The 13,072-nt window shown below is 41.1% G+C and overlaps 1 protein-coding gene across 1 annotated transcript in view; it reads right to left on the reverse strand.

The window, feature by feature from the left end:
- agmo (alkylglycerol monooxygenase) overlaps positions 1–13,072 on the reverse strand; it is a 28,619-nt gene that overhangs the window by 12,708 nt on the left and 2,839 nt on the right. The window contains exons 2-5 of the mRNA XM_087812621.1: positions 12,075–12,205; positions 11,155–11,306; positions 660–763; positions 352–447 (exon numbers count right to left, since the gene is read on the reverse strand). Coding sequence (XP_087668747.1) covers positions 352–447; positions 660–763; positions 11,155–11,306; positions 12,075–12,205 — 483 coding nt within the window. The remainder of the gene's footprint in view (positions 1–351; positions 448–659; positions 764–11,154; positions 11,307–12,074; positions 12,206–13,072) is intronic.

Genomic DNA, 13,072 nt, shown 5'->3' on the forward strand with positions numbered 1-13,072 from the left:
TAGTTAAATAAAAAAAAAAGAAAATACTTTCAAATAAATTATTAAATACTATAACCAATTGATGAATTATTTAAAAAACACAAATAAAAAAACATAAAAGTAACAGACCATTTAGAGAAGAGTTTAAATGGGAGGAAAGAGTAAATATAAGTGTCGAGTAAAAGATAATCATAAACTGGTTTAAAATGAAGGACAAGCAACACACAGTTTAAAACAACAAAAAAAAAGAAATGTAATATTTAAGGAGTTCTGGGTAAATTATGTTAAAAAAGTGATACATAGTTAATGTTTTCGAAAAGTGCAGTTGAATAATTGAAATACTTTTCTTGAATTTGAAACATGGGAGGTCACCTCAGTGTGGATCCAGAACTGGTAGAGGAGGTTCAGCTGCAGGTGAACAGCGAAGACTGAAGGAGGAACCACCAGGGCCAGAGGGAGGTAGAAGATCTGAGGAGCAGGAACATGTGACGTCACTGCTGCTGGCGTGTTCGTGCCAGACTCGTTATCTCTGCGCCGTAAAGATTTAACAAGCGTCTTTTTACGAAGCTGTGAGCTTCGGTAATTTGTCTGAATGTGCGCACGAACACGTTACACTGGATCACAGAAGAGTCGGGGGGGGGGGGGTTCAGTGTCCTGGTCATAATATTATGGCTTCTTACCCAGGATGTGAACTGCTGTGTGAGGGACTGTCGGAGTGCCGTGGTCAGGTTGTAGTACTCAGAGCTGTGGTGGACCTGGTGAGACGCCCAGATGAGGAAGACCTCTGCGGAGACACACCATACAACATGAGGACCAGGAGGGGGCGCTGATGCACGTGTGGTCATAACAGAAGGCACTGTGTCATTTGAAAGCACTCAGAGAGCGCAAACCTCCGCCGAGCCACTTGTTTTTTAGCAGCATTCACAGTAGTGTTCCAGAGCTCGCTTGCACAACACACACAGTTCATGCTTCTATTTCTGAAGCATGAACTGTGTGTGTTTTGCATGAGATACAGTTATGTGGGGATGCGTGGCGACACAACATCTGACGGTACACGTCTCAGGAACTAAACTTGAGTGCAGTCTGCTCTCACAGCTGCAGGTTCTGAACTTTCACACGATCCCAAAGTCCTCTCTAGACCAAACACCTCCCGGCCCAGTAGGACTCGTTCTGCCGTGTTGCAGGATAGCGGCGATGAATGCCAGAGGTGTGACTGTTGCTGGTCAGCGGGTGAACTTCAGGTAGTACGGCGGCCAGGTTCGGGTCAGCAGCTGGTCGGGTTCTCGCGTCGAGTCCCAAGCGCTCCAGGGTTTCATTCCTCTGCTGCGCTGCAATACGTTTATATTAGCGTTTCACTTTCGGGTCCTGAAGGAGCACGTCTGCTCGTTTCCGGACCTCCCCAACGTCTCTGCTTCCCCCAAAAACCTGCAGAATCTCGAGAGCTCAAGGCCCGGCAGAACCGAACACAGTACCATGTTTGTGAACTGCAAGAGACAGAAGCTGTTTTTTCTCCATCAACACTTGAGAAAAAAATTGTTAAATATATTAGTCAATATAATCTTATCAACATTAATCTCTGTTACAAGAAGCCATTTTCAGTGTTTTACGAATCAATTCATCAAAATATTATTAAACTGTTAATGACTAAACTTCATTAATGATATTGTATTTATTCAACTAAATCATTGATTTGAGTCTCTTTGGTTTGTGATCATCAGATTACGATGGATTGTTATGCCCAATCTCATTCATCTCCTCACCGGGTTTCCTAGTTCCTTTAGATCAGCCCTCAAAGATTGTCCTCAAAACTAAGGACGAGGCTCATTTTCCCACTTAGAAATGGGATGAATCTTGAAAGAAGATACATCATAATTAGTTGTTCATTACCATCTAATGTCTAACGGTGTGTTTTCTCAAATATCAGATGCTAGGCGCAGACATGTTTATGGTCAAACTTCTGGTTCAAACGCAGGTATGTAGAATATACTACAAATACATATTGTTGTAGGTTAGCTTGACTAGCCGCCCTTATGCTAAAGTAACAAATTCAAATGAACGTAACTAACGTTAAAACGTTAATATTGTCTAAATCAATTAGTGATAAAGTCTACATGCATCTACTGTTATAGGTTAGCTTGATTAGCTGACAACATGCTAACGTCACAACTTCTTATTAGCACTGCTAACGTTAATATTGTATCAATTCATTAGTAAGAAGGTTTTTAAGCATTTATTGTTGTAGGTTAGCTTGACTAGCCGGCCTCATGCTAAAGAAAGAATTTCCCATTAGCGTTACTTACATTAAAACTTAAATATTGTCTAAATCAATTAGTGATGAAGTCTTTAAGCGTGAACTGTTGTAGTTTATCTTAACTAGCTGACAACATGCTAACGTAACAAGTTCACATTAGTGCTGCTACCATTAAAACGTTTATATTGTCTTAATCCAGCAGTGAAGTCTTTAATTGAACGTTAAGTTATTAATTTATGATTATTGTATAACCTCTGTACAGATTAAATTAAAAATATTCATTACTTGTATTAAACGTTGTTTGTAGGTTTATGATGAGAAGGCAGATGGAGTTAAAGTTTTTGTAGTACATTATTTAATCTAAATATTGACTGGTACAATCGTTTATGATTTCTTTCCAGACTGGTCATCCAACAACTTATCTCAGTTATTTAATTTTTTTTCTTCACTTTAACGTTCCAGTCGCCGTGACTAACCAGCACCTCGGTATTGAGTGACACCTGGACGAACACCTCGGGGCACGAGCAGCTGAAGTAGCCCACCGCCGGGCCACGCTCCTCAGCTCGCTAATTTAACGAGGTCGTTGCTGGATTTGAGAAGGTGTGAAGACTGGAGACCAGTTTTTTGAAAATGGCATGTCATGTTTAGCTGTGTGTTTTGGATGGCGGTCAGAATGGAAGTGTGTATGACACTGAGCTCGTAAAGACACTCGGTACTCTTACGCTGGTCGAACACTGATGACAATCACCAACAAAACCTGCAACTATTCTTTTAAATTAATGTTTATGTGACCTCCACGTTTCTTCCGAGGATTTTGATGATGCTAACACTGCAGATATACTTTAAAAGTCGACATTGTCTAGAACATTCTGACTCAATCTCTTTCAGAGTAGAACCATTGGAACACAAAGCAGATTCAAGAGGTCAGCCTGCTTCTCACACACACACACACACACACAGCTGCAGTGATGATTTCACTGAGAGGGAGTGAGAGGAAGAGTGTTGTAAAACAAGTGTGGAGTGAGTTGTAGAGTGTTTATTGAGTTAGAAAGTGAGTGTGAAGGGGATTTTATTTGAGTTAGAAGACTAGTTGTTCAATGTTGTTCCACATGTTCGAGTCTCACTTAAAGCTAGTGATGGCGAGATGAAGCCTGATGATTTAAGGATTTCAATTATCATGTGACCACAAATAATTATTATTTTTTCCATATCATGCCTGGGGCTGCTCAGAGATCAGTTTAAAATGCTGCCCCAAGGAAAAAATATCCTCTTTCTTGCAAACTCCATGACAAATATTGTCAGTTGCTAAGAAGTCTAGCAAAATAATCTATAAAATCTAAAAAATGTGAAGGGAGATCATTGTGTTTTGTGTCAAATTATGTCAGAAGCCACGAGCGCATCTCCAACCAGTCAAGTGGTATGCCGTGTCTCAAGGCCTCGAACGTCACCACATACATCACCAACACATGCTTTGATGCACGCTTCACAAAAATCGTCCTGGATTACTAGACACCGCAAGATACATCAATACTTAAAACCATCATTAAGGAAATCCAGTGGTTTCTTACCATATTGCATCTGACCTTGTATGGTCCCACTGTTTTTTGTTTTTTTACACCGTTACTGTTACAAAATATTATTTATCTGAACAGAAGATATTCTCCAACGCAACAACAGAACTAAGAAGGCAATAATTACCGCACTCACTTTACTAATGGTGTCAACAAAAGAGTGAAATACCACGACATTTATTAAAACACCTAAAGATTAAAATCTCTATGAAAAACCTACACAATCGACTAAGCATTGCGACATCAAAAACCCTAACATCCATTATCATGGTGACCCCTAAAGGTCACAGCAAGTATAAAAGAAAATTCTACTTCAACATTGTTTTATTATGAAAGGTTTGACAATAAAGGAATAGCTTATGAAGTCAAAGCCAAAGCAAAGTGTGCCACAGGACCGACCAAAAACTTCACTAGACTCTTGTGTTACAACTGTTACACCTCGAGGAAAAACAGCATCCTTGCAGCTCTAAAATGGACTTATAAACTGCTTTGGCTGAATAATTCGGCCTTTGTTTGATTCCAGCCGCCTCACTTTTATTTTCTCTCCCCTCCTCGCTGGGAATGCGCTTGGCGGGGTCTGAGAGCGCGGGCGGCTAAGATTGATGCTCGTTGTCATTGGTAGGAAGTTGGAACTGTTAGGCTTGACTGCAAGACCATGTCCTCATCTCTGGACCCTGTGGGGCGCTGCATAGTTTGGCTCCAGCGATTCAGCAGGGAGGGACGTTGACGGTGAGAACCGAACCCACGCGAGCAGAGAAAGACACAATAACATCTGACCTCACGACAGGCCGACTGAGGCTTTATTTATGCGTAATTAACAGAAGGACTGAAGGAAGTCGGACCAGTCCAGAATGTTGTTCAGGAGCTGACCTCCGGACACTGCAGAGTCGAACCACACGACAGGAGGGAGGTTTTAAGTCGAAGGGGAAGTCGGTAGTGAAGCCACAGGGAGCTTCATGACCACATATTTCCCTCACAAGAAATATTAAGCCCTTATCTTCGTGCAGGTCTGTAACATCAGGCTGAAAACTATTAAAGCAGGAAACTATGTCTATGTATAAAATTATTTCTCCGTCCTCGGCAGCTCTTATTGCCTCACTGAGTTTCAGGTGAGTCCATTCACTGATGCCGTCTTCCCATCTTTTCTTTCCTTTCCCTCGTCTCCTGCCACCTCGTACGGCTCCTTGTAGTATGGTTTTGCCAGAGCAGCAGTTGTTTGAGCAAAAAGCAGGAGACAAGCGGTCTTAGTATAGAAATGGTTGACACATACACTGCCACAGAGAACTCTCAAGGCACCTGAACTCACCTGTGGCCAGTGTTGTGAAAGTTCATTTTCTATGTGAACTAGTTCAAAAGGTTAAAGTTGAGTTGATAGTTTGTAAGTCAGAATTTTCATAAGTTCACCGCTCCAAAAATACACTAGTTATTTTTTATATGTTACTACAAGCTTTTTTATAAATCATATACATAACCAAAGTCAGCCATTATTTTATCTTTTTATCATAAAAACAGTCTGCATTAGATTCACTTAGAAACAATAAAAGTTAATAAAAATAAAACAACGGGAATAGTTTTTGATAGAATAAATTAAATGTTAATAAAATAAGATGAATAAATAAAATAATAAATAAATATGTGACTATTACATTAAAGTGGGAATATAAAAAGTACATAATTGAAGAGTCCGGGCATCTAGTTTTGAACCCTAAAGAACCAGGTTTACATCAGGGCAGCATTTCTGTCTATTCAGACCACAGTCGCAGTGATGCGTTCATGGTGCTGAAGTGCATTTTCTTTTTGAAAGTCGGCGGGCAGGTCTGAAAATAAAAGATTTTTCCAACCTCATTGACTTTGTCATAAAACTTGTTAGAGTTATTATAGAAATAATCCTTGTCGAGTCTGTAGATGAATGGAGAGACATTCATAGAATCCAGAATGAACTTGTTCACAGAAGTGTTTATCAGGATAAAAATACACTACATTCAGTTCATGTTCGTCCAAAGTATTAACTATCGTTTAATGGTCATTAATTAATTCAGGCACAACTATCAGGCGGACAAACAACCTCTTCCAGTGGAGACACATTCTGTAATAGAATCTGATGCTGAAGGATCTTAAATTGCTTTGGGAGACTTATAAATCAAATTAGTCACACTGCCACAGACGTGGACGACTTTTATCTCTGAATAATATCTTTACTCCGGGTAAATATAGCGAGCTCTGTGAGCTCTGGAAGTGCTCACGATATACTTCTGGTTTATATCCCTTGTTATTCTTTAAACTTCAGCCACAAACAAGCGTAAATTATAAACTACTTTCATTTTCTCCAGAAAAAATCTTCTCGTCAATACAAGATGGACGTAACAGACGAGCACCACTGAAAAAGACAAATTACTCTGAAAATAATCCCAAACCTTAGTCAACATGAGGGGCAGTAGAAGTGAAATCAGAATTTGTCAGAACTATCACTTTTAGGTTAAAGGGAAAAGTAGGACATTAGTTTGACCAGTTGGTTGCGAGTGTGTGTTACTATGCGAGCATGTCAACTGATGTATGTATTTCCACCTCTGGCCTATGCGAGTCAAACTCCAGGGTTGTGTCGGTTTGAGACATGCTGTGTAAATACACGTTTCTTGCCAAAGAGCTTAATCAACACAAAGTGCTTTCAAATCAGTGTCTGTGATCACTCAAGTGTTACTCTACGACTTCACAACTACATCCATCAATCCAACCGATCAAGACCCTCGGCGACAAACTCTTGGCACCTTTGAGCAAGTGCCAGCTCAAGGGGGGCCGTCGGCCGCCGTCCGTCACCACGGTAATGGACTGTAAACCTTCCAGCGGTGTTTGGATTGGAGGCCGGCGAGCAGTGCCAACGTAAACATCCAGCGACGGAGTAGTGGATGTCACTGGTTTATACTTCAACGAGTCAGTCACACATGTGAGAGGTAACGTGTTAGGAAGAAGTTTTATAACCATATTAATGTTGTTAACTATAGCATAAAAGGGATGTTTTAGGGATGTTCTGAGTTTGGTTGTTGGACAGAATCTGTCTCCGTATCTGTTGCAACAGCAAGTCAGTGACGGAGTTGCTGTTTCTTCTTCTCTGTAAAAGTTCTCGCTCCTTCGCCATCCTTCAGTCTTTATCCATCATCACACTCATCCGCGTCCTCCCATTAAGGTCCCACATGAAGACGACCCAGACTGTTGGTTCTGCTGAGCTCAGAGACGGTTCAAACGACCCCCCCCCCCCCCATCCCCCTTCTGCATGTTGTTCCAGGCCAGAGCCAGAAGAACATTATCCCATTGTGATGACTGGATTCCACTGGAGCGCTCTTCCTCTCTTTCATCGCACACAGCAGAGTTGAACCTCAGCGACCTGTAGATCATGGTCCATGTTGTCTTGGACTCCCGCGAGACCCTTCGCCGGGTCTCCTCAGCCGCAGCCGCGAGTGCTCCACATCCTGACCAAACCAAAGCTGCGTGAAACCGGGAGGGAGCTGGGATTCTTCAGTTAACCTGCAGCCGTCAAAGTGCAGATTTATGTAGACCCAGACAGCCGGGGCGGCGCGGAGCTGGGGGGCTCCGAACGAAAACATCCAAGTGTGAAAAGTCCAGGCCGAAGGACGAGTCGTCTCTTCCAGTCTTTTCAGTTTTTGTGATACAAAAAAAAACTAATATCTGTTGACCCACGAAGAAAGAAAGATTCTCAAGTTCTCCGTCTAATTTCTTCTGGATCCAGGACATCTTTGGTATAAAGAATAAATCCACAGTCTATGTTTCCTCTGGTTCTATTTTTTCGGGTCATACCATTCACAGTAAAAAAACAAAAACAATAACCATTTATCAGTAAAGTTCATCAAAACCATTTGGGTTATATATTAACTGATTCATTGATCTGTGTCATCGGATTAAAGCTCACGACAACAACCCTTTTTTCAACATTAACTTTTTAACTGATCAGGGCTTTTTTATTTCTGGTTAAGAAATGTTCTTTAAACCGAGTGAAATATTAAAAGTATTTCTTCCTTACACCTCCTGAAACCTTTTCTTTTTCTAGAGTTTAATCCCTCAGAAATGTATATTTCTTTATATTTTTGTATTCATTTTAAAGTCGTCTTTTCATAAAAAAAAAAAACATAATCATTTGGATGTAAAACAACAATACATTTTTAAACATGATCTTTCATTTTATCTGTGTTTTTCGATGATCCCTTTTCATTGTCGAGTATTTTTTAAGGGTTATATTTTTGTTAATTTGGGGTAGTATGGCATTGTTTTAGCTTTTTCTAATGGTCTTTTTTTTTCCCCTTTCTTTTTCTTCATCCAACTTTTCTTTTTGTTTCATTTTTACGATGGCAAAACTATTCCCTTGATATTCTTACGGTCCATTAATTGTCATCTTGAAGGTTTTGGATTTTTGTCCATCCAGATGTTACGAAGAAGATTCCACTCTCTGGAGCTCAGGTCGGGTTCACACGGCAGACGTCGGATGGTGTCGACTCTCTCCTCTCGTCTATTTCCAGCTGACGATTGAGCGATTACGGCGGCGACGAGTGACGCGGGAACGCTCCCGTAAGTGAAAGGCGGAGCAGCAGCGAGCGCTGTTGTGGCCGGGGCGACCGGTACCTCACGTATAATCAGCCGGGGACAGCTGACTGACTGATTAATGGTTTGGGTCCGGCCCCGGCGTGCCCAGATATAGACGCTGCCAGAAGCGAACGGCTGCCATTAGTGGTGTTTGTGATACGAGGTTAGAATAAACAGGATCAACGGGCCTGTCAACAACATGGCCGCATCCCAACCGGGTCTGTCAAACACTCGCCGCTGCGATCCAAATACCAACCTCTGGTTCGGGGGACAGGAAGAACAAAAACATGTGGTTCCATTGACTCTCAGGTGTAACCGCAGAAACACAAGAACTACCATTACTGAGGGGTTAATCTAAAACAAACCTTACACTGTCAGCACTCTGGAAAAAACCTGTACGAGATAGAAAAGCTCTTGATTGAGCCCGAGCTTGTTAAAGTCTTCATCATCTCGGATCTCTGTGGGTTTGTAGCAGACGTCAAAGTCGAGGCCACAGCGCGGATCTAGTCTGATATTTCTGTCATGGGAGCTGCTGAACCTGGTCCAGACCGTAAGTTTCCTCTCATCTGCAGCTATCTGCAGGATCACAGCGTCTGGCAGCGACGATGGCATCAGCGTCCCGCGCCGCCTTCCAGACTTCTTTCCACTTAATTATTTTGGAGCTGCCCTTTCATGTGGAAGTCGTGAGAGGGGAGCCATGAAACGGGACCATAAAACCAGTTAAATTGAAAATGATATTTTACATTAGAGCACTCACATTTCCCACTGGAGGATGTTTCTTTGAGCTCAATTGCCAACTTTCTATTGTTCCCTGAGAAATATCAGATTTATAGCCGCAATGTTTCGACACAATGGGGATTCAGACTCGGGGTTCCTTCGGTGCTTAAACTCAATAGACGTATTGAAGTCGGACGCGGCACATCTGCTTCATTTCCAGACTTTAACAGATCTGGACTTTGAAACTGGGGTTGACCAGATGACCCGGCTGACTAGAGCGGGGACCGAGGAGCGTGCCTACCCGGACCTGCGGTCAGAAACAGCCACTTCCCGTCGGTGACGGGAGGGAAAGCTTATATCCAGAGTGAGCTCTGCGGCTGCCCGGCACCAGACAATTATCTGGGACCCAACAATGTTCCACAATAACAACCGTGCAGGCTCGAGAGGAAACTCGGTGGAAACTTTTCTTTTTGGAGAGCGGAGAGGTGAAACTGTGGGTCCAGGCACGTGGACAGACGTGACAGTCACCGTACCATAGCCACAGAAAAAACACTATAACAATAAGAAACCGCTTTATATCCAAATTTAAAAGGTTTTTAGTTATGTTCTGTTTTTTAACAACCACTATAGTTGTTTTTAGATTTTGTTGTTTTTTTATTTCATTTTAAAATCAAATCTTAGCTTGTATCTTAAATATTTTCGTTTTTTTGCGATGTGATATATATTTTCTTCACTCAATATATTGGTTATTTCTTTTATCAGTCATTATTATTTTTGGACAGTTTCAATCTCTTAAACATTTTGTTTTCGTTTATATTTTTATATTTCAGCCTTAAACTTTTTCTTAACTTAAAATACATTTTTCTGTCAATTAATATGAATAACTTTATTTTTCAATCAGGGTTTCTTAGCCGATTACATTTTATGCTTGATTTTTTTTTTTTTTCATCAAAAGTTACATATTTTATACATGTCAAATGTATCTCCTGAAACAGTTTAACAAGTCACTTCTGACAGTCATGATTCTGTATATTTTATCTCTAGTTTAGTTTTACGTGATTATTTAATTGGACGACTACAGATTTTTGTTGTTTTTCTATATTTTCTTTATTCAATTTCCCATTAAATTGTATTGAAAGTGTCAAATAATTACATGGTTAACCTTTTGATTGCTACATTTTTTTCAACCATTTGGTTAAACTCAATACATTTTGACATTATTGAGTTTGTTGCTCCATTAACTACTATATATGTATTGGAATAATAATGATTTCTCCTCCTGAAAAACAAATTGGACAGATCAGTTTTTCTACTATATCATCTTGCCTGATGTTTTAGAGACATTCTGACCATCTTGAGGTATTTGACCAGCGAGTGTAACCTCAGCGTGACCAGGTCATTTGGTGTGTGCCGAGAAAGTGAAGCAGACAGCAGGGACCTCGTGGTGACCAATAAACGTCAGCGCCGGACAAACAGGCGGGCGAGCGACGCAGCATCTGGCTGGTGAATCAGCGCGAGGGAAACATTGTGTCTCTGCAGGACCTTCGTATCCGGTGTAATACTTTCCTGCTGTTTTTATTGCGACAGAGTCAAAGACGCTGTGACAGCGTCGAGTTCAGACCGCAATCCTCTGGAGAAGCCGCTCACATCTGCAGCAGCTGCGTCAGAAATGATCTCTTGCTTGCCTGGAAGGAGGACGCTCCTCATTCTGCACCGCATCAGCGACGGCTCTTCTTCGCCTTGCTATCTGCTGGACGGAGGAGCTCGAAGGTCCAGGGGAGTTTAATCGGCGCTCGGAGGCCAGAAATGACGGAGATCAATCAGTTTTATGGCACTAAATCAAAGACGACTCATTTCTCATCATCTCTGCATCATCGATGATGTGGAGCTCATGTTTAGTTGTATCGTCACCAGCTAATGACCTGTGGTCAAGTCAGAGAGATGAGGTCATCCTATACCCTTGACCTGGGTCGGCTCCATAGGCTCCTCCATCTCGACTTCTACAACCATATTTCTGATGTAAATAACCGAAGTTTATGTCTGTACCGTGAGCGAAGCGGTGAACCCAGTAGTAGCCGAAGTCCACTCCCAGGAAGGTGAACCACCAGGTCCAGGCGGAGTCCCAGGGCAGCTCCGCCAGGCGGTACTGCTCCCAGACGTACAGGTAAGCCGTCAGCTCGCAGCTCCGCATCAACAACCTGAGGAGACGGCACATCAGCGAACGACCTTGACCTCTAGGGCGCAGTAGTCACTCAGAGGTCTATGGACAAGAAGGTGTTAAAGGGAAGAACTTCCTGAACCATAGGGGGTCAACCAGAGCATTTGGATTCTGACCTGAACACACTTTCCATGTAAATACATGCACATTATAACTAGACAAGCACTTAAATAGCCCATACCTCTGACAAGGGTCGCATTTTACATCATTTGTTCCCAAACACTGGGTCTGGGACCCGTACCAATATACAAAGCATTTGGTACCGGGACATTGAGAAAAAATATATATATATTTTGTATCTATTATTATTGCCTTTTATTGTATTAGAATGTGACTCTTGACATCTCAAGATGCTATTTTGGTAAAGTCTAGTAAAAAAAATAAGCAATGAAAAAGAGTGAAACACTCTATATCTTGTTGTAATGACACAAGCCTGCACTCTTGCTGACTTGGCGTTATGGTGACGAATTGTCACAAAAGCATCACAGGATGATCAACAACACATCACGTCATCAGAGCCATGACAGTTAATCTAGTTTAGTTATTAATTTGTTGTGTTACGAAGTTCATTGCTTATTCCTAATGGAGAGGCAGCAGTGAGAGGTCATTCAAGTGAATAAAAAAACTTCAAAATCTAGTCATCTTTTCTTTTTTTAACATTTCCTGAAACTGTAATTGATTAGTGTTCGCTCATAACCCTTACAGGTATTCAGTTCAGAGACAGACGACACGACCTGGCGACACTTACGAGGGCAGTCTGGAGACTATCCCTGCGGATATGGAGGTGAAACTGTCGACCACTGTCCCCCGGACACCGTCGCCCTTCAGCAGACCCACCAGCAGCTCCAGCAGCATCAGTCCCGTGAAGAAGGGCGTCGCCTGAACACAAACGTCCAAAAAAAAGACGAGACTTTAAAAATGTATTTTTATTAAACATTAAACAATTTCAGCCAAATAATTAATTTTCAAAATCTACTTTTTTAAAGAGCCTGTGTTAGACCCGAAGGCCTGGAAACAAATGTGTTTGTGGTATCCCTTGTGTGGTCTCTGGGTCAAGGTGAACGACCTCCACCACTGCATATGTATTTCTGGAAGCCAGGGATACCACAAACACATTTATTTACAGGTCACATTTAAGGAGATAAATGGGATTGACGCTACACCTTCATTGCTTCGTATAGATATTGTTTATATTGTTTAATCTAATATATACTTATAACTATTATTATTATAATTATAAATTAGTTTTTGTCCAAATATAGATCATTTGATTCAATTTAATTTATTTATGTAATTTCTCTATTTAATGGTTGTTAATTATCATAAAAACATTTCTACAGTAAATATAATTTGAAATTAATTTACAGTTTATACTTTCTTTGGGAAACAATTTCTCTCTTTATAGCATTTCTAGTTCAATGTTGCCATATATTATTTATATTAATGGCCATTTAAAATATTATGATATACAAGTTTTTCCATTTACTAGATTTTATCTATATTTAACTACTAAAGTATTAAAAAATAATATGGATTGTCATGAATATTTGACACGCTCCAATAAAACTGGAAAATAATCTGCTCCAGTGAAACATAATGACTAGTATTGCCCAGATGTTTATTTGAGCCGGAGCTCTGGACATCAGACTGCTGCCCCCACGATCTTAACTCATCAAGGAATGATTTAGAGGCATAAGTGTGGATCGCTGCGAGCTAGCTAGTGAGGAGGGAAGACAGATCCATCAT

This window comes from Callionymus lyra, chromosome 17, assembly GCF_982586985.1.
Source record: "Callionymus lyra chromosome 17, fCalLyr1.hap1.1, whole genome shotgun sequence".
In the NCBI taxonomy this organism is placed as follows: domain Eukaryota; kingdom Metazoa; phylum Chordata; class Actinopteri; order Syngnathiformes; family Callionymidae; genus Callionymus; species Callionymus lyra.